Source organism: Diceros bicornis, chromosome 8, assembly GCF_020826845.1.
Source record: "Diceros bicornis minor isolate mBicDic1 chromosome 8, mDicBic1.mat.cur, whole genome shotgun sequence".
In the NCBI taxonomy this organism is placed as follows: Eukaryota; Metazoa; Chordata; class Mammalia; order Perissodactyla; family Rhinocerotidae; genus Diceros; species Diceros bicornis.
The window spans coordinates 29,008-54,634 of NC_080747.1; the positions used below are offsets into that span (position 1 = coordinate 29,008).

Consider the following 25,627-nt stretch of genomic DNA (forward strand, 5'->3'; position numbering starts at 1 on the left):
ATGGGGTGACCATTACCGAGGTGGGGAAGGTTGTAGGAGGAGCAAGTTTGCAAGGCAGGGTGCTCACAGGGCGAGGGGATTGGTGTCAAAGAAGCCAAGAAAAGAAAGAATTTCAAGAAGGAGGAAGTGAGCAGCTGTGTTGAATGCTGCTCAAGGTAAAATAAAATGAGGAATTGAGAATTGACTATTCCTCTGGCAAGTGAGGTTATCAGTGACTTTGAAAGGGGCAGTTCACGTGGGGAAATCCTGGCTGGAGGGGGTGCCATGAGGAACTGGAGACAGACACAGCAGCTCTCATGGGAGCATGGAAATGGACTATTGTCTGAAGTGGACGGGAGGCCAAGATGGGGTATGTTGTTTTCGTTTTTAAGCTGGGAGAAACTAGGTGTTTATATGCCGGTAGGAATGATCCGGAACAGGAGCGCGCACTTCCCAGCACCATAGTTTCAAACAGTTTACTCTGACCCATCCAGGCACATCACGGATAACGTGCTTGACACTGGGACTGGGGCAAGTTTGGGAATCTAGAGGAAGTCGACACCCGGTTTGCGGCAGCATTAATGTGATGTTGGCAGCTTTTCCTACTTGAAATAGTGGGGTACTACCACGTAGAGGGAATACCCATGCGTTTGTGCTGAGGTGGAGGCTGACCGTGAGGTGCCAGCAGGGAGTGGTTGGGAACCAGATGTCCTAAGTGGCAGGAGAACTTGGGGAGCACCAGCTCTTAGTCCGTGAGATGGCCCGGACTTCGTCGAAGGTGACGCCTGGCCACAGTGCACATTTCAGTCCAGACCAGAGATAACTGTTACTTTATTTTTGTTTTTTTCAAAATAACTTATGAGCTTGGTAGCTTTTGCAAATTTGTTGTTATTGGTAATTTGTGTCATTTTCCTATACTAACAACTGATAAAGACAACAAAAACAAAAAAGCAATGGGATTGTTGGCTTATTTCAGGAAGAGCAGTGTAGGGAGAATTGAGCACTGCAGTGGATGTGGCCAGAAATGAGCCTGTGAAATGAACGTAGGCCAGTCCCTGGAAGGAGAAAGCATTCCTGGGGCTTACACCCCTGGGGCACCCTTGGTCTATACCCCAGTGATTGTGTTTCCTGAAACAAAACTGGGTACACGTCTGACAATAAAATAGGTTTTAAGGCTTCTGTGATCTCCGGCCCAGTCTGATGCAACCTAGCCCATCGCTCATGTGACTCTTCAGTTCTACTGGGATGGGCTTTCTCACCTCAGGACCTTTGCGTGTGCCATTCCCATTGACTAGATGCTTTTCCCCAAGGTTCACCTGCTTAATTCCTGGGCATCCTTTACGTTTCAGCTTAAAATGTCACAACTTCCTTGTCCCCCACCCTCAACCCGTCTTAGTCAGTTCCCTCTCCATTACCAGAAGTGTCTCATTAGTCCCTCTACTTTTCCTCCATAGCATTTTCCACAACTTGTCATTATACATATGGGTGGGAACCCTACTGGATCACAAGCCCAAGCAGGCGGGGACTGTACCTCTTTGCACACAGCATGTAGTCAGTGCTCAGTGGGTGTTTGTTGGGATGCATGCACAGGGGCCCCATGTCTCCATAACTCTGGGTAGAGAGGAGTAGACACAGGTGCCCCCATGTGTCTGTGACACTGGGTAATGGGGTGTAAACACAGGTCCCCCATGTCTCTGTGACTCTAGCTAATGGGGTGTAGACACAGGTGCCCCATGTGTATTGAGTCTAGGTGGTGGGGTATAGACACAGGTGCCACCATGTGTCTGTGACTCTGGGTGGTGGGGTGTAGACACAGGCATCCCCATGTGTGTGACTCTGGGTAATGGGTGACACATGTGCCCCATGTCTCTGTGACTCTGGGTGGTGGGGTATAGACACTGGTGCCCCATGTCTCTGTGACTCTGGGTGGTCGAGTGTAGACACAGGTGCTCCATGTCTCTGTGACTCTGGGTGGTGGGGTGTAGACACAGGTGCCCCTGGTGTCTGTGACTCTGGGTGTCGAGTGTAGCAATAAGCATGCCTGCATGGATCCAGACTACCTGAGGTAGATCCTAGCTCACCCACTAGTCTGTGAGCTGGTGTCTTGAGTTGCCTCCTCTCTGGCGTGAGCATAGTAATCGTCCCTGTCTCTAGGTCACGAGGAGAGGACAAGAATGAGGGGCTTAGTGTTGTGCTGGCCACCAGTGCTTGGGACAAGTCAGTTGGTGCCAGCAGCAATGGCCAGGCGTAGCCATTTGGGCCTGTGCTCAGGAGTCGTGCATCGAGGATGCTGGGCAGCGTGCGACAGGTGGCACGGGTTCTGTCCTGGTCATGATGGGGAAAAGCTGAGGTGGGCACACTGCCAGTGGGTAGGGCCAAGGCCCCTCGAATGGCTTTGCTGGGCGTCGGAAGGGCATTTTTTTTTTTTTTTTTTTTTGCTGAGGAACATCAGCCCTGAGCTAACATCCAATGCCCATCCTCCTCTTTTTTTCTTTTTTGCTGAGGAAGGTTGGCCCTGAGCTCACATCCGTGCCCCTCTTCCTCCACTTTATATGGGATGCTGCCACAGCATGGCTCAACAAGCGGTGTGTTGGTGTGCACCCGGGATCCAAACCTCCGAACCCCGGGCCACTGAAATGGAGCGTGAGCACTTAACTGCTTGTGCCACCAGGCCGGCCCCAAGGAAGGGCATGTTGAACACCAAGGAATCTCGGAAAGGAAGTTCTTGCTTTGCAGACCAGTCAAGTCAAAAGTAAGGCTGGTCCAGCTCTGAAAGGAAGGAGGTTAGCCCCCTGACCTTGGGCAGCACACATTCCCGTCCCAAAAGGGGACCCAGCAGCAGCTGGGGCTGGGCCGCATCCAGGAGCTGTTCCGCCAGTACTGGCTTTGCATCGGGGGTGGATTGTCTAGCTGGGCATTGGCATTGGAAACATAGCTCAGTGTCATGGCAGGAAGGGCCAGGAGACTGCATTCCTTTCCAAGGAGGACATGTGGAAAAGGGAAGCTGGTCAAAGATAGGAGCCGTTAGTGGAAGGCCAGAAGGGCCAGCCTACAATGGGGAAGTGGACACGGCGGAGAAGGTGTCAGGCCACTGCCCGCCCAGTCCTCACACAGTGCATGAGTGCCGGAAAGATTCTGTAAAACAGGGCCTGTTAATGTAATGCATTTCTGGGTTGTGTTCATATTGCGAATTGAAGAAGAAAAGAGTGGAGAGAGACAGAGAGAGAAGGGGAGGAGGAGGTAAGGCCAGGTCCAGAGAGGGACAGAGTGGCGAGTAGACACTTCTGTCCACGTTGTGCTGCAACGTGCCAAGGGCCATGGCAGGCTGGCGGGCAGCAAGGATGTCAGAGGATGCAAAGTATCATCAGCTGTTAGTTTCCTGAAAGTATTGCTGACCACCCTCCCAAGGAATAGTTCATCTTCCTTAGGTATCAGTCTTCACCGCATACCGTGAATAACTGAATACTTTGAAATTATACGTGTGTGTGTGTGTGTCCATGATATGCATGTGACCTTTTTCTCTTCTTGTTAGAGCCTGGATTTGAGCAGTTTAAAATCTCAGAGAGGTTGCATGGGAACTGGATCAGACTGTACTTGGAGGAAAATAACTCAGAAGTCCTTTTCAACCTGGGAACCAAGGTTCGCAAGCAGTACTTGGATGCCCTGAAGACCCTGAGCCTGTCCCTGAGCAGACAAGTGGCCCAGTATGATGTCTACTCGATGGCGGTGGGGACCATCGTGGTTTTGGAGGTACGGGCGCTTGTGTGGCTCAGCTGTTAAACTGATTAGATAACTCAGCCAGAATATTATAGTTTAAAGATATATAAAGCCATGTTTCTAAAAAGGGAAAAATAGGAGCTTTCTTGTTTGTTGAACTCTTTCCTTTTGTGTCCACAAGTACTGTCAGGTGTCAGGTAGCTCCGCTCCACGTTGCTGCAGACGTGTGTTCTGGACAGTTCAGTAGAAGTAGTGTTGATGGGGCTTTCTTCTTCTGTTTCCGCTGTCTGAGCAGCTGACACAAGTTCGGGAGATGGGCTTTTTCTAAGTAGGCTTCCCCAAGCCCAGCAGTTGTGCTCACTGCTGTCGTGTTCCTGTTCCAGGTTCTCACCCTGCTCCTGCTCAGCACCCCGCAAGCACTGAGCAACAAGGCTGAGCTGGAGGTTCCCCTGTTGTCACCTGTGTTTTCTCTGCTCTTCTATTTGACATTCCTGGTTCTTTCGGCCATTCATGTCATCATGTGCACCTCAGCCGAGAGTTCGTGCTATTTCTGTAGCCTCTCGTGGCTGACGGCAGGTGGAGTGATGATGCTGATTTCTGCACTGCTCTGCGCTGTCGTATCTGCTCTTACCAAGGTGTTTGTTGATGGAAAGCTTCTGAGTAAGGTGAGTCTGGTTCCTGTGACTATGCCACTGTCTTTCTGGATGGGCCATTTTTTGTTATTTCAGACGATCTTTCGTTCATCAGACATTGGTTAAAACCCTGGTGTGTACCAGGCACAGTGCTGGCGGGAGCCGAGGAAAGGAGCCCACATTTCAGAGGGGCCGACGAGGAATTGCTTAGAGTGGGCCGACGAGAAAGTGCTTAGAGCAGCCCGTCTCCGGGGCCCTGAGCATCCCAGCTTCAGACACTCAGATCTGGCTGTCAGATCACAAGCTTTACTTCTTAGTTGGACAGACAAGGTCCCTGTGACTGTAACACAGGGGACGGTACAGAGCTGCTGGTCACAGGTGCATAGGCAACTGGCTGACGGGGGATTGCGTGAATCAGAGCATCTCTCAGAAGAGGTGTTTGTGCTGCAGCCAAGGGAAGACCATTTCAGTCAACTCCTTAGACACCCCAGGAAGGTCAGAAGGGGGCTTGGACCCTGTCCTCGTCCTGCCCTCCTTAGGAATCGTTCTGCCTTGTAAAGTACAGTTTTCTTTTCAAGACTGATGTTTTCCTTTAGAATTCCTAGACCTCTGACACCTTCATTCATTGGCTGGTTGTGGTGGCAGGGCGGCGAGGAAGAGGTGGCAGTCACAGTTGGTCCACGGTGCCCAGGGCCCGAGGGACCCGGTGCAGTGACTCCAGGCCCCCAGTGCAGCCCGCTTGTGACAGGGGCCGCCAGATGCCTGTTCCCACATGTCCGTGTTGTCGATGACACGGTGCTCCCCCCCGTTAGAGCAGAGGTTCCCTAGAGCCGTTTGATTTGTTCTCCGGGGCCTAACTAGGTTCAGGGGATCTCTGTGTGTTGTATACTAGCGGCACATGATAAATAGAATAAATATCGAGTAGTTATCAAATGACAATCATTGAGTCCTCATCTTTCATTTTAAATGCTTTAGGTTGGTGTATTTAAGAGATAGTACTGTGATGCCATTTCAATAGAATTAACCGTTTTAGTGGAAACTTTCTGAATTTCTGGAAAATTCATGGAGAAATTAGATGTCTGGTTTGGTGGAATATATCCTTGGGGTTCTTCGGTTTCAACTAGCAGGAACTGGCTCCAAGAAGGCAAGAATGGTGCATGGAGAGTTGGGTCCAGGGGTTGGCAGGCGAGCTCTCTGAGCTCTGGCACTGCCCGGATGGTTTGAGTCGAAACATCTTCTGTCTTGTCACTCAGCTTAGGACTGGCAGTCCAAGGTGAGGACTGCCCATGCTGTTTCTGTGTCCCCCTGGCTATGCCACGAAAGCAGGGGCAGCGGTGCTGGCGTGAGGAGCAGCAGGTGTCTGTCACAGCAGACCACGTCTGTGAGCAAGGACTCCAAGTACGTGCAGCAAGATCTGTGTCATTTTCAAAGTTTTCCCTTTCAAAAGACTTGTTCCTTTTTACAGAATGCAGCTCATTCCAATGCACGGTGGTCGGAGTTAGATCTTCTTATCTTGTTGGGGACCGTGGGCCACGTCCTGAGTCTGGGTGCGAGCAGCTTCATTGAGGAGGAGCACCAGACCTGGTACTTCCTCGTCAGCACCCTGTGTCTGGCTCTGTGTCACGACATCTACAGAAACTGCCTTCTGGGAGACGACTGTGAGCTTCAGCGCAGCCTCCACATGGAGGAATGCTTTGGCAGTGCCACACCAGCTTTGCAGGACAAGAACGCCGGCTCTGCCGTGCTGGAGCTCAACAGAGGGTGCAAGGGCCACCCTTCCCTGGACGCGCTCAGAGGCTGTGAGAAGTGGATGGTGCTGGCAAGCCCGTGGGTGATACTCATCTGCTGCCGGCTGTTGCGGTCTCTAAACCAGACGGGTGTGCAGTGGGCCCACCGGCCTGACCTGGGGCACTGGCTTGCCAGGTGAGAGCATGAGCTGTGGTCTTAGGCCATACCTTCCACGGCTGACTGTCCGCTCACAGTCTTCTTGTTCAAAATTGAGGCCTACTTTTTATATTCAGGATACAGTTGGTATTTGAGATCTGAAGAAATGGAAAAATATACCATAACCCATGAATTGATGTTGAAGGGTGAATTTGAGGCTAGCGTAATATGTTTGGTTTTTTATTGCTGAATCACTGTAATTGTTCATGTTTGAAAACCTGAGTTTTAACATGATAATTGTAGCAAGGATGTAGTTTTGTCACTCGGTGCCTCCTCCCAGAAGGGGCAGGGCTGGGGGAGATGGGGAGACGGGGCAGGTTGGAGGAGACAGGGCAGGGCTGGGGGAGACGGGGCAGGGCTCGGGGAGACAGGGCTGGGCTGGGGGAGATGAGATGGGGCTGGGCTGGGGGAGATGAGGCAGGGCTGGGGGATACGGGGCAGGGCTGGGGGATACGGGGCAGGGCTAGGGGAGCTGGGGAGATGGGGTGGGTTGGGGGAGACGGGGCTGGGCTCGGGGAGATGGGGCTGGGCTGGGCGAGGGGGGAGGTGAGGCGGGGCTGGGGAGATAGGGCAGGGCTGGGCGAGCTCTGCCATTTGTGCGCACTCCTCCTCTGTCCTCCCTTTCCTCTCTCCCTCCCTAGAAAGGGGTGAATCTTCAGCCAGCTCCGAAGCCGCTCACAGTGGCTAGAAAACTAGTAGAAAGTATAGCAGACAGGGAGGATTGGAGTAGAGAGAAAAAAACCAGACAGAAAAGATCAAGATTTGGCTATATTATAGGTCTTAATTGTCTGTCAGTGAAGACTTAGAAAACTGAAGTAAAAGGAGAACAGCAAGAGGAAAAAATTTTTCCCACGAGTGTGACACAGAGGTCCCTGCCTGGGTGCTGTGAGGAGCTTCTCTAAGAACTGCCTACAGGCAGGGGCTTAGGACAGTGGCAGACACATTCTGAAGGAGGAAATGCCAAAAGAAGGAAAAGGGAAGTGCTTACTCCCTCTAGGAATTGGGCAACTTCCGGTTAGAGAGCACTGGGTGATTGTATGCCTAGCGAGGTGGAGACACCAAAGGAAGAATGAAACCCAGGATGGGGGCACGGGAGGACCCCAGAACCACGCATTGGCACAGTCTTTTTGGAAGACACCTGGAATTGCACATCAAAGTCTGTAAAATTCTTTATTCCTCTGCCCAATAATTCTTGTGGGAAATTTCTCCTGAATATTAACCATATTAGCCAACCCTTGGCAGCCACAGTAACCACAGGCAGCATTTTCTGGGTGCCTGCTGTATGTCCGCTCGTTTCATTTTCACAGCAACCTGAGAGAGGACGCTGGCCTGTCCCCCTTGGGCTGAGGAAGCAGAGGGGAGTTGAGAGCGCCTGGCTGGCGTCGTGGCCAGAGCCCGAGCCTGTGAGGACAAGAGCGCTGGGACAGCACCATGACCTCACTTCTTACTTTTCTGGAAAATTGAAGCACAGCAGGAGAATTTGCTGATTGCCACCCCCAGATGCACTACTGTGCATGCAGGGGCGCCCCCACGGGCCCTGCCCCCCTCTCCAGGGTGCAGCTGTGCCCACTGCTCAGTCTGGACCCTCCTCCAGCACACAGGACCCCAGCCCCTTCCTGCCCGAGGCGCTTACCTCCTGCATTGCAGTTTTCCCTGCGCGCTGTGAGGAGTAACTGACGGGTCATTCCTGACAGTTTGTAAAGAGGCTGCAGTGTCACCCCATGCCTTCCTCACAGGAGAGCTCCTCCAGAGGCACCTAAACTCACCTTCTCTATTGCTCCATTTTGCAGTTGTGACAGTTAACAATCCAGGAGAGTGCGTAAAGCACACAGTTTAATGAGCAACAATGAATGGACACCCACGTGACCACCTCCCAGAGCAAGGACGAGGGCGGTACCAGGCCCCAGTGTGTCCCTTGCACCACCTGCCATCCCTGGGACCCATATCCTGACATGGGCCACATCTTTCCAAGTCACTTTTTTCCATTTGTATATGTACACCTTGGCACAATAGTCACCCATGCAACTGTGGAGTGTCCAGGTTTCTTGAGTGTGAGCTAGGGTGAATAAAGCAGAAAAGAACCCTGCCTTCCCTGCTCAGCACTCCCCAAGGTAGCAGGGTAGTGGGCAAGGGCCAGGTGAGAGAGGGGCCCGGGCTCTGTCCTGTGACAGCTGGGAATGGGGCAGATGCTCTGACTGAGTCAATCTGTCTTATTGAGTGAAGGGAAGGGGGTCCCACCAGGACTTGCGTGTCTCCTGTGAGTGCAGTGTACACTGATAAATGTGTGGTTTACCCAGAACCTCTTTACCTGTAGTTGGGAAAGTGGGGCTGCCCCAGAAAAGGGGCACCAGGGGAGCCAGTGAAAGTGTTTTATATGCATATAGCTGCCCTGGCCGGTGCAGAGCTGCTGGTGGGACCACTTGTGAGTGAGAAATGAGAGTTCAGGTTAACAGTCCTTTATTTGTTCCCTTTTAAGAACCTTTGTTTGAATTTAAATAACCAGCAATTTTCTTTTTTGCTTTTTCAGGAAAATCAGCTATTTTTAGTACACGTTTTAGAAAGTCCCTTGGTATAGGTCCATAACATCACTGGTTATACTTATTAGTAATTTTTGGCATTTTCCATTTCATTTCAGCTCTGATCATAAAACTGCACTCTCTGTTCTGGCTGCCCTCTCCCTTGTCGTGATTTTCACATTGGTTCAGAGGAGGTGCTCCCTGGCATCGAAAGTCGCCATGGCGCTCGGCCTGCTGGGCGTCTATTGCTACAGGGCGGCCATTGGAAATGTGCTGTTTCCCTGGCAACAAGACAACAAAGACATTTCAAAGTAAGTGTGCTGGCAGACACGAGGATTTGCTTTTAGATCTATTTTAATGTTTTATGTACTAACAAATGCCGTGCAATCGTGAGAGCATTGGAGTTTGGTTTTTGAGAATTGTGATTTCACCTGCGGTTAGTAGAACTCACTAAGAACGCCTCAATGAACCAATTCGTTGGCATCTTTGTTTAGTAGGAAGGAGACAAGTAACTTGGGAGTAAGATCACTGAGGTTTATTTTTTTAAATAAGGGATTCTTTAGAAGTAAAGAATCTAAAGAATTCAGTTTTGCTCACTCAGGAAGTAACTAGTAATGAGGATAACAAATGGATCTTCCCAGCAGTTGGGAAATGAGGCATTCCAGGAAAACAAACTTTCCCATAATTTACAGTGAATTCCTGTAAGGGGGTGCCGCAAGCAGAGTGCATCATGAAGGCCACCTTTTGCATCTCAAAGTGGCAGCTTCTCTGTTTTTAATGGTGACGTGGGGTGGGGTGAGCAGGGGCCACGCTGGAGAGCTGTTTGTGAAACGCGTTAAGAACCTTGAATGTGTCCAACCCTCTGACGCCGGCGTCCTCTTGTAGAATTGATCTCAAGAATAAATCCAGATATGAGGCCTGAGAGTGGGATGCGGGCATGCCTCTGAAGCATTATTTACAGTTGCACAGAGTGAAAAACAAGGTAACTGGCCAACAGTAGTGGGATGAGCCCCTGAGCTACATTACAGCTCTGCTGGAATCTTGCAGCCGTTAAGTAGTTGACTAAGTAGTGTGTTTTCATAGAACATATAAAGATGTGGAGCAGTAGGCTGTAAAACTGTAGTATGACCCCATCTTATGAAGTATGTACGTATTTTTTCATATTTATATGAAACACTAGAACATGTAATTGGCTGTGATCACATTAGGACGTGGATCGTCCTTTTCACTCCTTTTCACTCAGTTTTGTATGGCTTTTCTAATCATAGAAAGAAAAGCAAATGTCGTCTCCTCTGAAAAGGTCGAAGTGAAAGCTGAGGGCTGCAGCCGGGCTGTGTGGGTGGCCAAGGGGTGCAAGGGGCACACCTGGAAACAGGACCTGCCAACCAGGTTGGGGAGTCGAGGTGATGCCAAGGGCCTGGCTGAGGTGACAGCAGGGTGGTGCGCCTTCACCTGACACAGGGAGGTCAGGTGGGGAGCACGTGGTCTGGAGATATCTTGAAGGCTGTTCTGTGTGAGACTCTGGGCAGATGTCAAGGCTGGATGTCACATTTGAGGGTGTTCAACATGGGGGTGTCTGATTAAATCTCAAAGTGTGATACAGGATTCAGTTCCTCATTTCCTCTCAGATCTCAGATTGACGCACCTAATTTCAGCATCACTCACTGGTAGTCTTGGATGACTTACCTTACTTTTCATGGATACAACAGCATGTACCTTGTTGGTGTCCAAAAAATAGGCTGGTGCACCCTTTTGTTTAACCTGCGCTGCTTGGTTCACATTCTTCCTGTAAAATGCTTTCGTTCCCCACCCCCATCTATCCTGATTCTCGAACCATCCTGGTTCCAGATCTGTCCTTGTTCTAGCCCCACCCTGATTCTAGATCCATCCTGGTTCCAAGTCCATTCTGATTCTAGAGCCACCCTGGTTCTAGATCCATCCTGGTTCCAAGTCCATTCTGATTCTGGAGCAATCCTGATTCTAGTTCCATCCTGGTTCTGAGTCCATTCTGCTTCTAAAGCCATCCTGATTCTAGATCTGTCCTGGTTCCAGATCTACCCCAATTCTAGAGCCATCCTAATTCTAGATCCCCCTAATCGCTGCGTCTCTCCTTTCAGTCCCCCCGGTGCTGCTATCCATCGATATTCTAAAATCTTCCGTTACATATAACTCCTGACTTTATTCTGCACTCTGAAGCCCAGGTTTGGCTGGAGTGGAAGGCCAGGTTGCAGTGGTCCTAGATGTGCAGAAACAGCCCTGACTCATTAGGGCTAGGAGGTGGACCCACTGAAGGCCTCCGGTGGCAGTCTCCCTCATGTTCACCCTCCAGCCTACCCTGGCATGCTCAGTTCAGCCCCCTTCTTCCTTGGAACTTCTCTGATTCTCTGAATCAGCCTTTGCTGATTTCTCCTTCTTTAACCCTTGTGGGTCCATCGTTAGTGCTCAGCTTAGCACACACCTTGGCTGTGGGATTGCACTTGACCCCAGCTTCTCGGCCTACGCGTGGCCCCATGGCAGGCGTCACGCCAGTCTTGGTTGTCTCCACACTGCCAGGCACATGGTAGACAGTGCTCTGACTGTTTGAATTAAACTGATCAAACTAAAAACAAGGAATTATTTTTTTAATGCATAAACCTTCCTAAGAAAATCTGAAATAGAAAAATTCAGTTTTTGAAAACAGATACATTATTAGAGTGATTATTTCCTTTAAAATTTTATTTACTTAGCATTACTTTAAAGATCAGTTTTTCTAGTATATATAAAATATTTGACATGAAATTTATTTGAAATATGTTTTAGAAATATATGTGTTTTATAAGATGAAATTCTTTGGTATAGTGTCATAAATTGTATACTTTACAGATGACTGTAAGTGAAGTGCTAAAATACTTCATTCACAATAGGACTTAATGTTTACTGTGTGCCAGACACTTTACGTGTGTTCTCTTGTTTCATTCCCAGGACAGCCTTGTGAGGTCTAGCTACCATTTCTCTTCATTTTACAACTAACAAAGCTGAGCATCAGAGGTCTTAATTAACTTGCCCCCAATAACAGAGCTAGTAAGTGGCAGAACCCAGGCTGACCTGCCCCTGCCTTTCTCCAGACCCCAGAGTCTGGATGCACCATTGTGGATGTGTGTGCACATCAGATACAAGTACTTGCTTGAATCTGCATGGTTGTGAACATGCTCAATTGTATCTCAGCATTTATAGACTTACAGAAGTCCCCGACATGGCCGGGCCTTAACCTCCTGCAGTGGTTTTTCAAATTAGGTGTGCAAAGGAGGGGGACAGTTTTTCTGGCATGCCACAAGTGATGGCTCTGGTCTTGCACCCAGGTGATCCTTGGGCCGAATGGGCAAGATTTCCCGTGAGCCGGCGCAATCAGACAAGTGCACACAGAGAGAACAGGCCTCTGGGTAGGGGGTCCTGGGGGCTGATGCGCAGAGGCAGACACCCCCGAAACTTCCATGGAGTTCCCCAGGCAGGCAGGTGCTGTGGCTTGTTTAGTCAGCCAAGCAGACACATGCTTTTCATGGGAAAATGTGTGTTTGCATTTCTCTAGCTGGTGCTAACGAATCTAACCTATTTTGCTTTTTTTTAGGGGTATTATTGAAGCTCGTTTTGTTTATGTCTTTGTCCTTGGCATTCTGTTCACGGGCACCAAAGACTTGCTTAAATCTCAAGTCATTGCTGCAGACTTCACAGTCAAGACTGTGGGTTTGTGGGAGATATATAGTGGACTAGTTCTTCTGGCAGCATTGCTCTCGAGACCACATAATCTTCCCGTCTTAGTGCTGAGCCTCTTGATTCAGACTCTAATGGCTAAGTTCGTCTGGAAACCCCTGAGGCATGACGCAGCCGAGATCACTGTAATGCATTATTGGTTCGGTCAAGCGTTCTTCTATTTTCAGGTAGGTTTTTGTTGTTATCGTGGGTAGAAGACTATTAACTTTTTATGTCATTTATCTTTTCGTTTTTCTTGGAGAAAATTTTACCATAATTTGGGAAGCTATAATGTTTGTTCGGTGAAAGAAATCTTAGTATGGCATGGTGAATTATGCTTAAATCTCGTGTGTATTTTATAAGATAAAATACAAGTAGTTATTTAAGACAGACCTCTTCGCTGTGGATCCATGAGTGCCTGAGACAGTGAGAGGTGGCTGTGCTGGATCTGTCTCCCGCAGGCTGTCAGGAAGCACATCACGTTTCCGTTGCTTCATCTGACAAGAATGGTAACTGCTGTCTTGTGCCCTTTCCCCTGGCTGTCAGCACTGGGCACTATGGGGTGTCCCCACCTGGTTATTCGTCCCCTGGGGCCCGGTGGTTGTCATGTCTTCTCTCCAGTGTTGAAGGGCCCATCAGAGGCAAGTGCAAGCTGCCTCTAGGATAGACTTTAGTATGCACCTGCGTGCTTGGAACAGCACCCGGACAGGTGGAGAGAGGGTCCAGCTCCTGGCCTTGGAGGTACCAGTTCCATCCCAGCCCTCCCGCATCACTGCCCTGGGTCAAGTGGCCCCACCCTTGACCTGGTCACTGCTGTTGGTACCCACAAGGATGGGGCACAGCTCACCAGAGTTCCCCTCCCTGCTCCAGCACTCCCTGGTTGAGTGATTTGCATAAGCTACAGAACGTCTCGGTCATGTTTTCCCATCTTTACAGTGAGGATCTGTGTTTTCTCCATGTGCACCGGCTCCCCCCTCCTCCTCCATCCAAAGCCCAGAGACTTGTCTGGTTCTGTGTATCCTGGGCCTGCCTCCCCATCCCCTCCTTCTTTCCTGGTTTCCTGGTACTCCCAGCCTCACTCACAGAGCAGCCCACAGTCGCACAGCTTTTCTGTGTGAAGCCCAGAAGTGGGTGGGGGTGAAATTCTAGAAATTCATGAGTCTTACAGGGATGTGACCTGACTAGGACCAGCCCTTAGCCCCTGGTTCTCGGAGCCTACTTACCTTCACTCCAGCCATGGCTTTCCCCTCAAGGACTCTGCACTTCTCTCAGCCCTGTACTCAAGTGGCTTCTAGAGTGGCGGTCCCCAGCAGAACTACAGGCGGCTGCAGCCCCAACACTGGTGTCCAGCACTCCTGAGCTAGGTGGCCTCTGAAGGGCACCTACTGCGCCTGTCTCCTCATCTGTCAAGTGGGGTAATAGTTTGCCTCCTCCTCGGTTGTTGTGAGGATTAAGTTAACCAGCATGAGAAACAGGCGGTGGCCTGTGCGCAGTAAGTTCTCAGTGCTGGCCCGTGTTGGTCAGGCCCCGGTAGAGAAGTCGTAGCTGGACCTCCAGAGTGGACTGCACCTCCCTGGAATCTGAGCCAGACGAGCAGTTGCCACCGGTCATAGGAAGGTGCTGGATGATTGAGGACCCACCCTGATGACCAGGACACTGAGGCCTGGAGATGTGCCAGTTGGCGCAGCCCGGCACAGGCTGACCTCTGGTGGCCTCGTGATATTTCACTTCTTCGTGTATCTCCATGGTGTCGAGCATGCGTATTTCAAAGGCCACAGCTTTTTCATCCTGTTAGAAGACACTTAGAAGGTCACAAGCATTGTGAATGTGGGGAAATTCGGAGTTTGCCCAGGAATTCCAGAGTGCCCATGGAAACGGGAAGAAAACGAGGGAAGCAGCTGTAAACACACAGCCGGAGAGAGGCCCGGTGAGAGGGGACAAGGGACAGGTCTGAAGTGCAGGTTCCCCCACTCTCCGAGGGTAGAGCATTCCTATGAAACCTTTTGTAGGCCAAAACGGCGTGAAGCGAGGAAGCAATTACTATTAATTTATATGGAAAAAAGTTTTCAGCATTCCCAGACCCGAAAAATAACCTACCAAAATAAATAGTCATAAAGCACAGATGCTCAAACACAGTGCAAGGCTATGGCGGCTTGAGGCTGAGGTGAGGAGAGTAGTTCTGGGGAAGGAGCCTGGTGTCACCACTGGAGCTGCTTGGGGTGCAGCAGCCTCTGTAACGGCTCCCGCAAAACAAACACTGAACGCTATTTTGCTTTTCACGTTTTCTTCTAAAAATGAAAACTCATTGGCGTTTCTTTCAGTTAGCCAAAACAGGTACTAACATAGGTCTTTCATAAAAGCAAAATGGCTTAAGGCGAACTTGCAGATAGCTGCGGATGCTGTGTTTCTTTCAGCGTGATTTGCTGCTTCATTTGAATTGGTACAATTCAATCCTGTCAGGATTCTGTAACGTTTGCCCATTGGTATAACTTACGTGTTGCTACAGAAAGACTTTAAGGTTTGTTGAGCATTTCAGAAATTTCCACATAGCCTGTGTCTCAGTTCCCTCTCTTTATCCGGAAGTTGTGGGCAGGCCTGTTCCTGGGGGTTGCCTCCCATCTGGAGGTCTGTTAATGATGGTCACTCAGTCTCTGACCATAAGTGGCTCTGTGGGCAATGGGAATGGAGTCCCCAAGGAAAATCACCACAGCCCCCTCCCTTCTCCAGGTTCCCCAGGCACCGTGCTAGATGGTGAGCATGTCTGATGAACACAGAGCACTCCTGCCCAGGGGCACGGACACAGCCACGGCTCCGTGTGGGAGCAATCCTGGCAGGGCCACAATCCACGGATGTGTCCTGGTGTTTGTGGACTGATGGTATGGCAGACCCTGCTGGCACTGTCAGGGAGGATTCCGCAGGCTCCCTCTGAGCCGAGATGGAGAAGGCAGGTGCTGGTCAGGCAGCCTGGCCCAGCGCCAAGGCCTCAGTGTCAGGAAGACTGACAGAGCCACAGTTAGAGAGCCCGAGCAAGGAGACAGCCTCTGACTTTCAGTTTGCTCCTCTGCAGCATGTGACCACATTCCATGAGGAAGTGAGGGACAAGCTTCGGTGATAGCACATGATGCTGGCACATCTGAGGCCAGCCGGAGCACACATGTTTGACAGACACTGGTGTTCCTGCAGCGGGCCCCGTTGTGTGTGCGGGGAGTCTGCCAGCGAGCGAACTCAGCACAGATCCCGTCCTTGCTCAGCAGGCCCCACAGCAAGTCTTACGGCGACAAGCAGTAGTGCAAGGATGGGAGCAGAGTGGCCCAACAGCAAGTTGGGGCAACAGGCAGCAGTGTGGACAGGGGAGCAGAGTGGGCCCACAGCGAGTCGGGCTGCGCAGATAATGACCAGAATCTCGGGTCTGACGTGTAAACTGGACACCGAGAAGCCCTCCCCTCCCAGGGCCAGCCTGCCATCTGCTGCCTAACAGCAGCATTGTCCCCCAACAAGGTGTGCAGCAGCACTGCCTTCCACCTCCAACACATGCCGCCTCGGCCGCTTTGCCTCCCAGGGCCACATGCATCCCTTGGACAGGGTCCCTGAGGAGGGAGGTTGGTGTGTCCGTCTTAAGTAGCTAGATCTGGGGAAAGTGGAAATTGCTGTAGTTCATCAGTGGGCTTACATTTGTACACAGTCATGCATCACTTAATGACGGGGACACGTTCTGAGAAGGCTTTGTTAGGGGATTTCTTCGTTGTGTGAATATCATACAGTGTCCTTACACAAACCTAGATGGTACGGCCAGACCTAGGCTATGCGGTGCTCATTTTATGGGACTGCGGTCATACATGTTGTCTGCTGTTGACCGAGACATCATTGTGCAGTGCCTGACTACAGTTTCTCAAAAATAGCAGACATTTCACTTGCTCCTCCCTGCCCGGGAGTGAGGTGGGCAGGTGGTGGGGCGGCTCGTCCAAGGTCAGCCCGAGGATTGGAAGGAGTGGATGGGTGGCTGGGGCTCCTCTGTGTGCATGTCGCCGTGGCCATGACCATCGGTGGCTTTTCATGGTTGCTAGTGACTGTGTTGTGAGTCTGGCCGTGTCAGTGCTGTTTCTCCCTGTGTCCCAGGGGAACTCCAACAACATCGCCACGGTGGACATCTCGGCGGGCTTTGTGGGCCTGGACGCCTACGTGGAGATCCCAGCCATGTTCCTGACGGCATTTGCGACGTATGCAGAGCCTGTGCTCTGGGCCAGCCACTTAGTGAGCTTCCTGAGCTCAGAAGCCAGCAGGTGAGGCTCCTCCTTTGTCTCGCAGCACAGTATCTGATGGCGAGTAACGCCCCGTTCCAGACACAGGGTGTCCGAACACCAGGGGCCAAAGTTCTTCTTCATCTGTTTTCTTTTCCTGGAATAAGAATGAACATCCACAACACGTGGGCCAGAGGTGGGTGCGAGTGCGGGTCTGTGTGGGGATGGCTGGGGACCTACAGGGGCAGCCCAGTCTCCACTGACCTCTTCCAGCTCATAACAGGATGTGGTTTCCAGAAGCACAAGAAGGAAAAATCCCTTCTTGGTTTCTCTGCTTGCTGGTAGCCTGGTTGGGGAGTAGGGAGTCTTCCCTTTGAGACATGAAGACGAGATGCTGGCTCTCGCCTCCAGGATCTGTGCTGGACAGGAGCCTGGATAGTCCTGAGGGGCTGCTTGAGGGTGCACTGTGTGACCATGCCCTGTCCTGTCCCCCATGGAGGCCGGCATTCGAGTTGGAGAACAAGGTTGGGGTGCCCTCCCTACCCCCAAAATGAACTGGTTACACACTGAGTGCCATCGCAGACCTGATCCCAGAGTGGCTGAGCACCTGAGTCTGCTGGCTTCGGGGTCGGAACAGCATCCCAGAGGAGGGCCAGTCGAGGGAGCAGGGGGAAGAGCACGTGCGAAAGGGAAGCAGAGCGCGTTGCCCGCCAAGGGTGATAGGGCAGTTGGAGAACCCAGCTAGAAGGACAGGCCCCAAGGCCCAAGGTGGGGGCCACTTAGGGCAAAGTGAGGCCACGATGGGGGCAAGAGCTGTGAGCATGAGGGGCCAGGTGTCCTTTGGCTCCTGAATGGCTGTCAGCACCCTTCACTGGACAGTGAGCACGTTGGGGGGCATCTTAGAGTGGCACTGGGTGATAGGACCTGGTCGATGGGCCTAAGGAGTCCCTTTGTAGAGCACATGTGTGCAGGTACACTCACACGAATGCACACAGGCACACGTGTGTACGTGCACGCACACATACCCATGCACACGCAAACCCATACACACATGTGCGTGTACACAGGCACGCACCCACTCACATGTGTGCGCACCCTTGCACATGTGCACGCACCTCTGCACATGCACACACGCACTGCTCTGCCTCTGGCATGCACATGCACACACACGAAGCTCTGCCTTTGCTGCCCCTACACAGAGCTCCTCGCCGCTCACCTTTCACATCCAGACCCTTCCCAGCGTGAGCCTGGCACCCCCAAGACTCTCCTGAGCACACAAGTCGTCCACTCCAGCAGGTGCGCTGCTTCCCACCAGGAACTCCAATAATCCCAGCGCCATGTCCTCAAACACAGCAGTGCTGACGTGAGCACACAGTCAGTGAAGAGAGCGGTGAGTGTGACAGAGCCCGTGCTCCAGAAAGAGCAGGCAGCGGTGACGGGTGATGTGGACTGACCGCAGAGAGGCCACCTCAAGACTCATCACAGTGTTTGAGGGGGGTGTCAGAACTGGAACTTGGCTTAACCAGAACCTGGCAAGCCTGACCTCCGAGGATTTGCAGGGTGGCTGAGTGAAAGATGTGTGGGTGATGGAGCTGATTTGGATTAATCCCAATCTCGGGAAGTTGCCTTAAAGAGCAGGTTAGATTTACATATCAATTGTGTGGGTAGTTTGAAGACAGAGGGAGGACATTCATGACTTGGAAGGGTTGTTTGCATTTCAAGAATGCTCTTCCTCACTATTCACTTGCTCAGCAAACACTCTTGGGCCAGCGTCCCCAGACCAGACAAACCCGATGCTCCACTGGACAGCAGCCTGAAGAAGAGCTCAGCACGCGTGTCTCATCCTGTGTGGTTTTCTTTTCTTTGTTTATATTTTATAACATATACATGTGTTTAGTAGTACACACGTATAATTTTAAAATAAATTACTGCAAAATTTGGGGTGCATTTTTCAACATTTTATGATTGTGGTGGCGCTGGAGAATGACTGGAGGCGCCCGCTGTTGTCTCCTTGGGCACCTCAGTGCCCATTAGAAATGGAGACTCCTACCACCAGACTGACCAGATCCTGATTTCTGGGGGCAGGGGGCTCCCGGGAACAAGAATTACCTTAGCCATTTTCAGAGTGCAAGTATTGACTACGTGTGTGTTCGTGCCTTACCTGACACCTCAGTGGCCGTGCTCATACAGATTTCCTTTTTTATTAACAGTGGTTCAGCACTGAGTCACGCTTGCCTCTGCTACGCACTGATTCGTTCTTTTCCAGTCTCCGCATATATCATTTTGGTGACATCCCTGCGGTATCATTTATTTATATGGAGTGTGTTTTCTCCAAAACTTCTCTATGAGGGAATGCATCTGCTCATCACAGCTGCTGTCTGCGTGTTCTTCACAGCCATGGATCAGACCAACACAAAGTCTTAAGCTATGCTATTAAGACACTGGAAAAATAATGTATTTTTAAAGTCTACTGTTTACTTCAAAGATTTAAATGCAAGATCATTCTACAAAAAAAGATGTGAATTCTACCAGGTTGATGAATAGCTTCAATTTCTTTGACTACTGTACTTGAATTTAGATTAAATAGTAAGTAGTTTAATAAAAGATCACTTTAAAATACTTAGTTTGAATATGCATTGTATTATTCTGTTGGCAATCACTCCAGAAACTTCTGAACTTTTAATTTCCTCTAGATAAGTTACGATATGACCCAAATATGTGCATTTAAATTGGTGAATAAAAAGGCTCCAGGTTTGTGGTGTGTGTGAACTCAGAGAGCCCAGGAGCTCGAGGGAGGAGGCTCGTCTGCTGCCAAGGTTTACTTCACAAGCTCAACCCCTTTAGGATCCTGAAACCCCTGGGGGGCCCCAGGAGCTTTGGTTTATGTGGGTTACATCTGTCAGCATTTATGGCATTTGAAAGCAAAACTAAAACATTTCAAAAAAATTTATTCATTTGAAAATAAAGATATAAACCCACTGCATGTTAATATAACTTTTTTTTTTTTTTTTGGTGAGGAAGATCAGCCCTGAGCTAACATCCATGCCAATCCTCCTCTTTTTGCTGAGGAAGACTGGCCCTGAGCTAACATCCGTGCCGATCTTTCTCCACTTTATGTGGGATGCCGCCACAGCATGGCCTGACAAGCGGTGTGTCAGTGTGCACCCGGGATCTGAACCGGCGAACCCCGGGCCACCAGCAGCGGAGCGCGCGCATTTAACCACTACGCCATGGGGCCGGCCCCTAACATAACATATTTTTAAGAAAAATAACTATATTTTCTAAAACAAAAATATTCAGCGAGGACAGTGGCATTGCTTTACATTTTTATAGATCTTTAATGTCTGGTTTAGTTGAAGACAGTTGGACTGCATTCAGTCTGGTGACGTGTGTTTGGTGGAAGTAGTCACACAGATATGCAGTTGGGAAAGGAAGAAGTATTTTAGTATCCTTTTTCTGATCGTTGTGGGTGTTCTTTTTTGATACTGCACTAAAACTCGACAAATGATAGTTTCTTAAAGGTTAGTTGCAGAAAAAAGAAACGAGTGCATGTACAACAGTGAAACCCCGTTGAGGTCTGCCCCTGAGCTAACAAACTGTACCAACGCTATGGGCCTGGCCAACAAGTCCTGGGACCGTGCACGAGATCATGATTGGGGGAGCTGGGTGAACGGTCCATGGAACTCTCTGCAACTTCTTGTGCAATTTAAACTATTTCAAAATAGAAGTTATTTTTAAAAAGAAAAGATTAGTTGCAATATGGAAGCTGAAACCATATCAATGAACTTTTGTGCTTGGCTTCATTAAAATCCATTGATCTGTCTTGCACCTGAATGGACCCTGGTGTGATTCTGTAATATCTACATTATCATTTGGAAAATAACGATTCTCTGAGTTACATAGATCTTCCAGATGTTGACACAGTTCATTATTCAATGCCAAAAATCACTTGTTATATCTCCAACAGTCTCATCAGAAAAGTCTTTAAATAGTGGAAGCTCACAGTGGCACATGCAAGTTTTCCAAAAACAGAGCCGGAAAATATAGCTGTCCCCCCGTGTCGATGCAGGAGCACCACAGAGCCAGAGAATGGGGGATTGATCAAGATGCTGGAGGGGCAGATTGCAGTGTTCCAGAGAGAGCAGCCGAGGTGAGGCAGGGAAGACCCCATCTGCAAGGCCCTTTGCATCTGACTGTCCCACCAGTCTTGTACTATTGTTATCAGAACTAATTGCAGATGAAAAACAGAAAAATCCTGCCTGAAGCCACATGGCCAGTGAATGTTGTAGACAGTCTGGTCAGACAGTATCAGGCTCTGCTGTAAAACCATCTTCGTGGCGAAGGACGTGGGATGAAGACTTAAGTGCTAGAGAGCTGGTCCAGGCTCAGTGGCTGGTCCAGGGGTCAGCAGCCAGTCCAGGCTCAGTGGCTGGTCCAGGGTTAGTGGCTGGTCTGGGCTCAGTGGTGGGCGGAGGGCAGAGCAACCACACAGCAGGGCACAGAGGAGTGCTGCCCGCCCCTACCAGCACATAGCTTAGTGGGGTGCCTGGGCCCGCCTGGAGCCTCCCAGTGGGCCCAGTGGGTGGAGGAGCCATCTGGGGATATGACAGTATGTGGGAAGGCTCAGGGGCACCTCAGACCAAGTGTGAAAAGAGGAGCCTCCAGACCTTGCCTCCTGTCCCCATCTTGGAAATGGCAGCACTCCCCCCCAACGCCCCTCACACTACCTCTCTCAGCCAGAAGACAATCCATCAACACACTCCATCGCCTTGCCTAGGTCACCAGCATCTCTTGCCCAGGTTCCGCATAGAACAGCCACAGGGATCTTGGAAACTGAAAACCAGTCAACAGCGCCCTGCTCAAAACCCTTCTAGGGCTTATCTCATTCACTTAGAATAAAACCCAAGCTCCTGGTCATGGCCCATGATGGCCCTCCACCCTGCCCTCACCTCCACAGACACACACCCCCACCCCCCACCCCCCGTCTGCAGCTGCACCAGCTCCCTCTGCCTCAGAGGGCTGTGCCCAGCAGTATGCAGTGCTGCTTATTCAGCCGTGCCTTGCTGCGCTGCCTTCTTGACCTAGAGCCTTCTTATTTCTCCTGTCACTCTCCCCTTCCCCTCCTCCGCACCGCCCTAGAGTCTGCCCCCTCCTTTTTAAGGAGTAATGACTTGATGTCGTTTGTAATTTTTCTTTTTTTTTGTGAGGAAGATTGGCCCTGGGCTAACATCCTTGCCCATCTTCCTCTATTTATATGGGATGCTGCCACAGTATGGCTTGATAAGCGGTGCATCGGTCCACGCCCGGGATCCGCATCTGCGAACCCTGGGCTGCCAAAGCAGAGTGCGAGAACTTAACCACTATGCCACCAGGCCGGCCCCAGTAATTTTTTAAATTGTAAATACTTCAAACAATAAAGAAAAAGACCAAATTTTGAAAAGAGAAAATGTTTTTAAATCTCACCACCCAGAAGCAACAATTATTAACATTTGGTAAACACAATTCATGACATCTCTGAAGGGGGAGGGAGGATGCGTATGTGAGGATCTACTATACACTGCTATTTTTAATCCAAAGGATTTCATGTAATTTTTCTGAATTTAACAGTAGAAAAAGAAATTAAAGTGAAACCAAATAAAGTGCTGAACTTGGGAAAGATGTTTTTCGTTACAAGAAGTATTAGATCATAAATATTCCTATAAAATTAAGAAAAAAGATTATAAAAATGCTGAGAAGGAGTAAGGTGGTTTTTTAAAAATTAACTACTCTTTCCTATTTTAGTCCATATCTATGGACTCCTGCTATAAAACATAAGATTATCACACATTCTTCCTTCCTTCCCCCACTTACCAAACATTCCTGTAGAATTATCATCGCGATCTGTAACAGACATACTTGTTCTGTAATTTACATAACTGATCGGTTTTGACTCTGATAAATGACTCATGCTCACCCCCAGTCCTTTCCCCACTGCTTGTTCGTTATTTTCTTTCTTCGATTTGCAGGGTGGATTTTATTATCTATTACTTTTTTTCAAAAAAGGTTCACGGAATAACTGATCAGTATCACCAAAGTTAAAACCACGCTTCACCGCTGTTTCTGCCACCTGCGTGGGAAACTTGTAAGAGGGACTTGTAAGTGGTGGCAGGTGCACACCTGTGGTACCTCTTGCTGCTGGTATTGATATTACCTGCATGAGGCGACTTGTCTTGGAGAAAAAATGTGTTACGACTTTTTTAGGTTGCCCAGGGTTGACTGGAAGGGTGAGGGGTTGGAACTGAGAACATTTTTAAAAAGCTATCTGGGACTGAACTGAAAATGGCAACATGCCCTGAGAATTTCCTCATCTTAAATAGCCTATTTTGTTTCCATGCTGGTGGAAGGAACAATAATTATCCCATATATTTCATTTTGGAAAAAATAAAACACTGAACCTTGAATTTTCTTTAAAAAAAAAAAAAAAAGATTCGGGGACGTGGACTTCCTAGTCTTTGCGTCTGTGTGGTGTCGTCTGGAGTAGGATTCTCGTGCGTGGTGCCTCCCTCGGGACGCGTGGACGTCTGTCTCTGCTGTTGTCTGTGGTCGTGGGTCATCTGAACCAAACTCACTTTCTCCCCTTACTCATCACTTGCTTCTATTGCTTCGTTCTTTCCTTTTTTTTCTTTCTTTTTCTTCCTTCTTTCCTTTCTTCTTTTCTTCTGTTTTTCTCCTTGTCTTTCTGGATTTTTTCCTTTCATTTTCATTGGCTTCTACATAGTTACTGATTTTCCATCCATTCCAAAGGTTTTCTAGGAAAGCGGAGTTTTTTCTCTCTTTTTTTAATTGAGATATGATTGACATATATTATTTTCAGGTGTACAACATCATGATTCAATATTTGTATATATTATGAAATGATCACCACAATAAATTTGTTAACATCTGTCACCTCACATAGCATCAGTGTTTTTTCTGGTGCTGAGAACTTTTACTATCTACTCTTTTAGCAACTTTTAAATATACAATACAATATTATTAACTCTAGTTACCAGGCTGTACATGACATCCCCAGGACTTATTTATCTTATAGCTGGAAGTTTGTACCTTTTGATCCCTTCACTCATTTCGTTCCCCCCCGCCCCCCATCACTCACCTCTGGTAACCACCAATCTATTCTCTGTATCTATGAGCTCATTTTTTTATTTTTTGCTTTGTTTTTGTTTTTGTGTTTTTAGATTCCACATATCAGTGAGATCATATGGTATGTGTCTTTCTCTGTCTGACTTATTTCAGTTAGCATAATGCCCTCACAGTCCATCCATGTGGTCGCAAATGGCAAGATTTCCTTCTTTTTATGGCTGAATAATATTCCATTGTGTATGTGTGTGTATGTATATATATACCATGTTTTCTTTATCCATTCATCCATCGATGAACACTTAGGTTGCTTCCTTGTCTTGGCTATTATAAATAATGCTACAGTGAACATAGGGGTGCAGATGTCTTTTCAAATTAGTGTTATTATTTCCTTCAGATCATGTGGTAGCTCTATTTTTAGTTTCTTGAGGAACTTCCATACTGTTTTCCATAGTGGCTGCACCAATTTACATTCCCTTTCTCCACATCCTCACCAACACTTGTTATTTTTTATCTTTTTGATGGGAGAGTGTTTCTTAATGTACAAATATTTAATTTACAAATATTTAAGGTTTTTTATCACTTTCTAAAATTGTTTTTTCTAGTTATAGGACCTCTCCCACTTAACATCAATAATCGATTCTGAAAATCCATTGTTTCATGCTGAAACACTAACTGGAGATCTATTTTCCATTATTTTAAATAGAAAATTATGAGAATGCGTCACATGTTATACACAGGCACCCGGCCAGTTTCCTAACATGTAGCCACACACAGTGAGATGCCGGCATGTGAGTAACATGTGGCCGTGTTAGGAGGCAGGATGCTGAAACCATGGCTTCCCGGCCACCCAATAGTTTGTATGGTTGTGAACAACAGTTGCTCTTTCTTTCTTTCTAGCTTCTTAAATTAGAAACTTAGAATCATTTTCAGTCTTTTTTTCTTTCCAATATAAGCATTTCAAGCTATACATTTCCCTGTGAGCTTTGTTTTCACTGCATTTACAAATTTTCATATGCTACATATTTATTATCATTCAGTTTGAAATATTTCTTGCTCTACTTTTATGGCCTAGTGTTTGGTCTGTCTTGATGAACACTCCATGTGCAACAGAAAAGAAATGTAAATTCAACAGTTGTTTGGTGTGACGTTCTATAAATGTCAATTAGGTCAAAGCAGTTGTCAACCAGGCTTTCTGTGTCCTTACTGATTTCTTTGTCTACTTAGTCTATCAATTACTGAGAGAGGATTACTAAAATTTCCATCTGTGATTGTGGGTTTATGTGTTTCTCTCAGATCTTAGTTTTTGCCTCATGTATTTTAAAACTCTATTAGACACATATACGTTGATATTTGTTATATCTTCCTGATATATTTATTTTATATCATTATAAAATATCCCTTTTTATCTCTGGTAATGCTCCTGTCTTAAAGTCTATTTTGTCTGATATTAATACTGCCACTCTAACTTTCTTATGACTAGAGTTTACATATATCTTTTCCCATCCTTTTAATTTCTACTTACTGTGTCTGTATTTAAAGTGTGGCTCTTGTGGGCCGGCCCCGTGGCTTGGTGGTTAAGTGCGTGTGCTCAGCTGCTGGCGGCCCAGGTTCGGATCCCGGGCGCGCACCGATGCACTGCTTCTCCGGCCCTGCTGAGGCCGTGTCCCACATACAGCAACTAGAAGGATGTGCAGCTATGACATACAACTATCTGCTGGGGCTTTGGGGGAAAAAATAAATAAAATTATAAAAAAAA

General features: G+C 48.6%; 1 protein-coding gene across 7 annotated transcripts in view; it reads left to right on the top strand.

The window, feature by feature from the left end:
• Positions 1-19,371, top strand: part of PIGG (phosphatidylinositol glycan anchor biosynthesis class G) — a 39,696-nt gene extending 20,325 nt beyond the window's left edge. For 3 of the 7 annotated variants that reach the window (XM_058546469.1, XM_058546471.1, XM_058546472.1), the window contains 7 exons: positions 3,512-3,729; positions 4,080-4,361; positions 5,794-6,251; positions 8,908-9,099; positions 12,393-12,702; positions 16,631-16,794; positions 18,963-19,371. In XM_058546469.1, the coding sequence (XP_058402452.1) occupies positions 3,512-3,729; positions 4,080-4,361; positions 5,794-6,251; positions 8,908-9,099; positions 12,393-12,702; positions 16,631-16,794; positions 18,963-19,176 (1,838 nt within the window). In that variant the 3' untranslated portion in view covers positions 19,177-19,371. Of the gene's footprint in view, positions 1-3,511; positions 3,730-4,079; positions 4,362-5,793; positions 6,252-8,907; positions 9,100-9,673; positions 9,771-12,392; positions 12,703-16,630; positions 16,795-18,962 lie in introns of those variants that run through there. The other 4 variants (XM_058546470.1, XR_009220910.1, XM_058546474.1 and 1 more) reach the window with 4 other exon arrangements.
• Positions 19,372-25,627: the final 6,256 nt, after the last annotated feature.